General features: G+C 31.2%; 2 protein-coding genes across 4 annotated transcripts in view; one reads left to right on the top strand and one right to left on the bottom strand.

Moving 5' to 3' along the window:
• The first annotated feature begins 1662 nt into the window (after positions 1 to 1662).
• Positions 1663 to 2934, top strand: LOC149483828 (transmembrane protein 223). The gene is made up of 2 exons (XM_089702020.1): positions 1663 to 2121; positions 2375 to 2934. The coding sequence occupies exons 1-2, from the start codon at positions 1740 to 1742 to the stop codon at positions 2665 to 2667; spliced, it is 675 nt and encodes a 224-aa protein (XP_089558146.1). The 5' UTR covers positions 1663 to 1739; the 3' UTR covers positions 2668 to 2934.
• Positions 2935 to 4488: 1554 nt separating this feature from the next.
• LOC149483827 (putative E3 ubiquitin-protein ligase RNF144A) overlaps positions 4489 to 9137 on the bottom strand; it is a 95402-nt gene continuing 90753 nt past the window's right edge. For all 3 annotated transcript variants that reach the window (XM_089701941.1, XM_089701942.1, XM_089701943.1), the window contains 2 exons: positions 6051 to 8707; positions 4489 to 5083 (listed from right to left, as the gene is read on the bottom strand). In XM_089701941.1, coding sequence (XP_089558067.1) covers positions 8602 to 8707 — 106 coding nt within the window. In that variant the 3' untranslated portion in view covers positions 4489 to 5083; positions 6051 to 8601. The remainder of the gene's footprint in view (positions 5084 to 6050; positions 8708 to 9137) is intronic.

Raw genomic sequence — 9137 nt, 5'->3', positions numbered from 1 at the left:
TTTGACAGATCATAGTATTGCCATTATAAGAAATCAGTAAAAGGGTTGTGGACTCGACTCGCTTGACAGACTCTATCTTCGCTATTTACTTACAAGGAATTAACGAAACAAAATCGTTACCTACTTACAAATAAATATTAATCTCTTTTAGCACAAAACACATAATTTGACTAAATTATGCATGAAGAAAATGCATTTAACGGTTAACCACTCTATATACAATATACATATCATCTTCGGACGCTCCGGGAATATGACAGTTGCCGAACAGTGATGAAGATTTCTAAGCGCATTATTACCTTTTGAGTACTGTACTAAGATAAGATACAATGACTATATAATTACATTATTTGAGGTAAAATAAAATATAAGCAATATTTTCTTGTCCGGAATGTTGAAAGTCAAGTAGCAACTTCGCGTACCTCAATGCGATAACACCTTTTTAAATGAGTTCTCTTACAGCATTAATTAATACTCTAAGCGGTTACCAGCTATGTATTTTTGTTTTGTATGTTAAGGGTATGAATTATTTAAACATAAAATAGCTAGCCAGGTTTGGTTTTAAATCAATATATTATATTACATTGTTAAGTATATTCATAAACCACAGTCCTAAACCTAATTAAGCTTATGCCGCGTTTCCATCTGCAAGAAAACTTCCGCAAAAAATGTCCGACAGTCTGACTGCCTGCAAGTCCAAAACCGCGTTTTCACCTGCAAGTAGACTTGCAAGCTGCTTTCAGACAGACTGTCGGACATTTCTTGCGGAAGTTTTCTTGCAGATGGAAACGCAGCCTTAGTCTAGTAGTGCAGTAAAGTGAATGGGATTAGCATATAAATTAATTAATGCATTAATATTAGCATTCAATGCTAAGATTAAATAATATTAAAATATAAATTTACCAACGAAAGCTTTTCCACAGTGACATTGGCTGTTTTCCAATTACAGAGCATAATGCGACTCAGTGCCGCACAATGCCGAATTATGCTGATGCTTAATTGGAACATGAAACGCATCAGCAGGTTGCGCTAAGTTCAGAGTTGAAAAAAAAATATTCATAGAGTTAGCAATAACCTCATTAATGTGTTAATAAAGTGGTATACATAATAATTGGTTGAAAAATATTTACGGTTATTTTATGTAATTTGGATTTTGATTATTTCATTAACATTTAACATTTTTTTCAATGTTTGTACCTTCATCCATACTTATATTTATTTTTTTAACACAATTTGAATTAACTTTGATTATTTCGAAAAAACTACAATGAAACGAAAGATTTAAATTTTTTTCCAACAATTAATAATTACTAACGATAAATCGATTGCACGCATCAATTCACGCGCATTACTTTTTCTAGTGCTCGATTGTGCGAAGCGTTGCTGTAGTTGGAACATTCAACGTTAAGGATTATGCCGCATAATGCGCTCTAGTGCTGTAATTGGAAAACGGGGACTATATATTACTTACTCTATGGTTTTTGAAAGGCCACATCACCAAGGGTCCTTTGCCTTCATTTGAGCGATTAAAAAAAAAACAAATTGACGTTGTCAAAATATTAAAAATGTCAACTTTGGTCTATTTGACAATTGACACTTATTTCTGAGCTATTCATTGTATTCATATAATAATTAATATCTTGACATAATAAAAAGTTAAAAGAGGTTGTTTTTAATATAGCAAATTTGTTCTGAATTCATTAATAAAGTATTTACTATTTAATATAAATTTCACAAACATGATTTTACCATGTACACTAAACTTATTTAAAAGAACTTTTACAGCTCTTCGATATCCGATACAATTTAACTGCGTTAATAAAAGTGGTGTTGTGAATTATAGTTCAAAATTACCTAAAACTATACATGATACTAATACAAGAGTTGCAAAGGATGTAATATTATTTAAATATGAAAATCCCAAATATTTTATGTACATGAATACCTTCGCTATTGTGCAATATGTGTTTTGGACTTATTTAGGTGTATTTTCACTAAATAATCTTAAAGACGCTCCTGTTGACACTGCGACGATAGATGAGTCTACTCCGTGGTTTAGAAAAATCAATCTTGGTGAAAATAAGTATAAGAATACATTAGGAACAGTTGCACTACTAATTGGTATGAAAAATTATTAATTTTGTTGCATTCATAAATGTAAATAGATCAAATGACCTGCTTGAAGATAATTTGTCTCTTATATTTTGAATGTTATAAGTGACTCTTGTCTATCTGTTATCCTTTCTAGGGAAATCTCTGAATAGATTGATGAAATTTGTAACAGGTGTAAGCGTATAAAATGAAATACCTAGCCTATATTTTGTTAACACATTCTTTTACTTCTATAACTACTCATTATTATAATTATTTTCAGGCACTGGATCTCTAAGTGTAATTTGGATGTACACACTACGGTCTGTGAGATATCTAATACTCAACAAGGGAGGACAACACTTAACATTTGTCACCTACACTCCGCTTGGTAAAAATAGAATAATGAAAGTACCAATAGAGAATGTGTGTTGTAAAGAAGATAGGAAGTTAGCTAAAATACAGCTGCCGCTTAAAGTTAAGAATAAAGTTATGCACTATATGATAGATATGCGAGGGGAGTTCAAGAACCCTTTGCTGTTTGATTCTACCGCAGGATTGGCTAGGAAGTGGTGAAGGTGTTATGTTAAAATGTTTAAATAGACTGATATTGTGAGATTTGTGTTTTGGATATTATAGCTCAAAAATGCAGTCTGTTTTTGTTTTTGAAAAATGAATTTGAGGTGCTTTTAAGTTAAATCCCTAGATCCATCAAGATTTTTGAATGGTGTTGTAAGTTTCTATCTAAAGCAGAAACATAAATGTGTTCACATTTAACCTATTATGTGTAAATACTTAGGATTTGTTTTTAGTTAAATCTGTAAATAAATGAATTGTTAAGAACTTGCTTTTTATTTTATCTAATTTTCATCCCAGTAATATAATTTAATATGTTTGAAATGCAGCATCTATCATATTCTGGATGAATAAATCAACACAATGTGTAACATGCTTACAAATAGTGAAATAATTTTTAATAAAGGCTAGGTAGTTTTCAAGTAATAATTTTAAGAAATATGTTTTCTTAAAATTATATATGTTTTATCAAATAAATTATAGATTTGATACTAGACGTGCAGCATGGCATAATAAAAATAAATCTTGAGTAAGATATAAGGCTGTATTTGTCAAATAGCAAGGAATAAGGAAGGGAAAAATAAAACCTTACAGTAGAGTCATCCAAAAATTCTTTATTAAATTATTTATAATTCTATCAACGGAAAGTAATGTTCTTTTAACAAAATAAACAAGAAATACATTTACAAATACAACAAAAAATATTTTTCTTTCATATATACACAAAAAAATGAGATGCTTAATAAGACACTAATAAGTCTCAATACCTTTCATAATTTAAGTATTGTACATATCCAAAGATTAACATTTAAGTGCTTTAAAATTCGCGCCTTCAACTAAAAAAAGGACATAAACAATGTAGAGTGAACTTTGAGAAAAAATCACTTATTCTAGTTACCTATAGACATTTCTGAATAAGTCTACAAATGCTTCAGCTAGCTTGCTACGACAAGCTTATGAGGATCGAATGTAATGAATAAAATGATTCTTTTTTTATTAATTTGGTCATAGACTACAGAATAAAGACATTTAAAAATCGAAACTACATTAACGGATGGCGGTCATTACATCGAACCTCATCTAATAAGTACAATTATTCCTTATTTACATTAAGACATAAATATTAAAATTCTCTAATAAATTACTTGTTAAGGCTCTCCGTGAGCGCACACATGAGAAGCGGTGCGTAATGATTTAACGATTACATCCGAATAAAATCACAGGTGATTAGAAAAATAATGTTGTGTAAATATAATTAATATGAATATCTCACTGCATTGCAGTTACACTTAACACACGTTTAAGACATCCGAAAACACGCAGTAAGCAAAATAACTCCACACCACCTATTTACTCATTCATTGAAATTTCACAAAAAATATATTTGTTATTTTGCTTACTGTTAAATAAATACTCTCATTATTCACACGACGCATTAATAGTAATATAAATCTATGTGATACGTTAAAATCGCGTCAAGCGCTGTTTAAGGGATTAGTTGAGAGCCATTGTCAACTTGTGAAAATACATGTCCATAATGTACAACAAGTCAATAACTGCGTTAAAAACAACCGACTTCAAACTTGCACTTGCAACATTTACAAATACAGACAAAAATGCTCATAAAATAAAAACTACTGGGCCTATCCGAATAAAATTTTTATGGGACCAATTCGACACCATCCCGCATCGAACAAAAAAAGAATCACGTAAATCGGTTCAGAAACCACGGAGTAATCGGTGTACATACATAAAAAAAAAAAAAAAAACATACCGGCCGAATTGATAACCTCCTCCTTTTTTTTGAAGTCGGTTAAAAAGCAAAACATACCAATCTATATAATATTAAAATATTTCTTTAGATCGTCCACTTTAGCAGAAAATGTAGACTAAAAGAATTGAACATTATGAACAATGTAGATGTCTATTTTCCAAATAACTCTATTCTATTATCAAGTATTTATTTGTAAATGTAATTCATAGGCTGGTATGTTCCTACTTTTTCGTATGAACAAATATTAAAAGTTCTATTACATTATCCCTCTTGAATGTCTGGCTCTGACCGTATTATTTCCCGCTTAATTAGAAATGACTAACTAAAAGTACACTATCTATCTACGTTAAGTTAAAAACATACTTGGAAAGCATAAGTTCAAAGTAGCAAAACATCATAACAGCGAGTCTGTGGGAGCCTTAAGTGAACTCTTTGCTCCTGACAGATCGTGTTTCAGTCTCATTATACGAAATCAGTCAAAATTTTCTGTAAACAGTTTTGTCTTCATTCTACTAAGAAAATATCGATACTACGACGTATTTATCGAGTTATTTCGTTAATTGATACACAATTCGAATTCCCAAACTGAACTCTAATTTTTTTAATTAAAATATTCAAGTTTCCTTTTTAACCTGCGTATGACTTGTACGTAAAATTATAACAGCTGTACAAATAAAAACTTGCTTATTCAAACCTTATGCAATGCATAGATATGATAAGAATAAATAAAGAATAAGGATGTCATAATTTCTTACAAATAAATTTGGAATAACGTCGATGTATCTATGCTCACGCTATGCAATAGGAGCAAAGCGGCAACGTCGCAATTCATTCACAAAATTATGAAAAACATTGAAATTGTCTACGGTTAAGCCTTGACTGCGACTGCTGTCATTTTGCTGACGCTCGTTTGACTTCGTCGAATTTGTTGTGAAGTTTCATCATACGATGTTCTGTTTATTTATTTTTTAAATATTTATTGGAAATAATTTAAATATATCATTAAATATGCAAGCAAATGATAGATAACGCTATCCAATATCTGGAGAACAGAAGATAAACCCACCTTGAGATAGAGAGTTGCCAAATAACTGGTACTCAAAACATACAACTCCAGGCTTAGAAGATTTATATTTTCAACGAAAGTGTATATTATTGTGATAAGTTTAGAAATAAGTTTTATGTATGTATGGTTTGGCGCATGTTGTAAATAAATAAATCATTATAAATATCAAAAGGGTTTTTCATAATTTCGTATATTTTGACATTTCATACAAAATTTTCCATTTCAATAGGTACGTAATGAAATTATTAATTTGCTCAACTTTTTCTACTTCTCGTATTACTCTCATTGCTATTATCTCAAATTTAGATTGAAAATTGCTTCTTAAACTTGTAAAACACAGCACAATGTACTAAAAGATATGTTATAACTTGGTTATGTCAGACTTATACTAGGGTGGTAGCCGGAATAAGGTCGGAATAGCATTAGTATGAATACTTATTACGAAGTTATACTAGGTTACATTTATTTCGTGTTTATTTGTATGATTTTTCCTTATTCTTAGTTTATTCTTTGCATAAAATGTTATAACTCGTTTATTTGTACGGCTGTAACGGTTTAACATATAGATGAGATAATTCGTCGAAAATATATACCAAGAAGCTTATATCTAATACACTGGAGATTTCAGTATGAACATTAACTTGTAACAAGTAAATATGACCTTGAATGACGCCTGTATGATTTTTTATCCCTTTCACACCTAACTTGGCAAGTGGGTGTGAAAGGGATAAAAAAACATACAGGCGTCATTCAAGGCCATATTTTCTTGTTACAAGTTAATGTTCATACTGAAATCTCCAGTGTATTAGATATTATAAGCTTCTTGATATACTATACATATTCAGCGCAGACTCTAATTTGGCGCCATTTTTGGCTGTCAATGTCTATAATCGATGGTCGAAAAATTTAGATCTCAAGTTTGAGAATTCTCAAATGATATAAATAATTCAAATATCTTAATTACAAATACAGAATAGAGTTGTTAAAATAATTCACGATTTAAACGTTTAAAGTACAAAATCCGTTTTTGTTCTAGAAACACAATATTGATTAAGTCACATATTTTTAAATAACATTTGTCACAAATGAGTCATTTATCTCTTTCATTACTAGTAATCACATCAAACCACAATATCGATTATCATTTAATAATTTCCCTTACAGATAAACCATTTTACGAAGGTGATTCGCATCTATGTTAATATCAATATAAATGCAAAATTAAAATAATGTTAAGTATAAAATTTTTCGTCTTTAGTGTACTAAAAAATGCAAAATTTTAGTATATTGTAGGAAATAAAGTAAGTACATAACCACCATCGTAAAATAGACGCACTAAAGATCTAATCCCATGTTTGTACTATTGAATGTGTATTCACAATGATTTCTCGAGTGGTCAACCAGCCATAATGTGGAACTAAATGATATAAACAAATTTAGCGCTATTTCGTAGTTTGAAACAGATAATTAAAATTATTTTGAAAATGGAAAATTTAATATTTTTTTTAATAATATACAAAAACACAGATAACAAATATTTTAAAGTGAAGTGGTTTGACACTAAGTTACAAGTAGGCAGTTTTGTTTCGTTCATAGCTAGCTACCGTTCTACAAAGCTTGAAATAAAACTTATGTGATACGAATTTATTCCTGAATGCTTAATTAATAATAAATAAGCACAAATTTTAATAATTAAATCGTATAATAAAACAATTTACTTTTCATTAATTATATTTATACATAGGCCACATGTATTTAACAATAAATAATACATTTAACGTGAGTTACAGAAAACATGTCCTTAAATTTTAATATTTAATTAGTGTTATACATACTTATTTCTTTTTCTTATCAAATATCGATGGATAAGAACCATAGATAACACGTAATTATTTTATGAATTTAAAAATGCATGTCTACTTCACAGAAAATATTTTGCCTTAATTTTGTTATAACAACCACACTAATTCGACACCGAGATCAAAATAGAAAAAATATTCTCTTGTCTATACAATGTACTCTTTTTTTTAAAGTAGTCAAGATATTTTTTTTTTCATTTTTCGGATCAAAGTTATTTGTTATTACACAGTCAGTGTAAGTAATTCAAATACAAAACTTCATGATGCGAACATAAAATCGAAGCATTATTGTTTTATTTATAGTTATTATGTCTTTAATAGTTTTTCTCGTTATTACCATAAAATTTTACATTATATTTTTTGCCATTCGACACAAACAATTTGAATGAAAAACGAGTCCCGCGTTCTATAATTTTGTACGCGCATATCTTAACCAATCACATCATTTCGCGCGGCAAAACATTTGATCACTATTGCTCGATTCACCACAACTACACATGTTCACTTTTTTATTCTTTTCTCGTTTTTAAATCCATTTTTAAATCGCGCGCGTTGTCACTGTCGTCTTTCACCGTTCGTTAACACGTGATATGAGAAAGTGCACTCTATGCACCTCACGATAACGCCCATTGCCCTCAGTTTCCTTATTAGTAAACACGTGCCACGGGAAAGTGCACCCTATTTCGTACAATATAGGATCCATCGTCCTAAGTTCACGGTAAGGTGTTACGGGAAACTGCACTCTATTCACTATGCAGTAAAGTCCATCGTATTTCGTTCACTGTTCGTTACACGGTATGGTCGATCATGTCACTATTCCATTCACACGTGTTACGGGAATTTGCACTCTATTCACTACAGCATAAAATCCATGATCTTCAGTTCACTTTTGTTAACACCTGACCCGGGAGATTTACACTCTATTCCCTACAAGATAAGGTCGATCGTTTCACTGTTCGCTAGCACACGAAAACGTGCATCGTATTTCTTTCACTGTTCGTACACATGTCACGGGAGAATGCACTCTATTCACTAAACGATAAAGTCCATTGCTGCACTGTTCCATTCGCACGGTAACGTCCATAGTCACTGTTTCGCCCACATGTGTTATGGGAAACTGAACTCTATTCAGTACACGATAAACTCCATGATCTCCAGTTCACTGTTGGTAACACGTGTTACGGGAAACTGAACTGTATTCAGTACATGTTAAGGTCCACAAGGCTCCTGTGCCGTCAGTCGGCGAGGTACCGCGTGCGCGGCTCGTCGTCCTCCCGCCCGGGGCTGATGCTCTCGATTTCGTCCACTTCTTCCAAGTTTTTCGTGTTCGGATTGCACAACCTGGAAAAAATAATAAATATATGAGTATACGGCAAAACAATTGGTTCTATTATCTATAGCCATCAACGGTTTATAAGGTTTAGATTAACAGTTGCATAGAAAAATTAAAGAAAGCTAAATGAAAAAAAAGACGGGTTGCACTCCGGGAGTGCCGGCAGAAGTGAAAACTTGATTATTATTAACGTTGAGCATGTTTGATATTTTGGAATGGTATCCGTCTTACGCTTTTTCGATCAGGTCACGTGTCCTGACGCGAGTTTAAGATTTTATACCCATTACAGAGAAAGTGCTCAACGCCGCTAAAGAAGTTTTCACTGCAAAAAGTAAACAAAAAATCAATTTCAAGAAAACTGTTAAACATTTTTGTGTTGAATTCACAGTCTGGAAATGCAGAGAAGGAATTATTATTTTCATAATTTTGCAGTCAACT

The sequence above is a fragment of the Colias philodice genome, chromosome 12, assembly GCF_061535455.1.
Source record: "Colias philodice isolate Cphi_HAF_F1 chromosome 12, ilColPhil1 Martin Lab GWU primary, whole genome shotgun sequence".
In the NCBI taxonomy this organism is placed as follows: Eukaryota; Metazoa; Arthropoda; class Insecta; order Lepidoptera; family Pieridae; genus Colias; species Colias philodice.
This window is presented reverse-complemented; position numbering and strand designations above follow the sequence as displayed.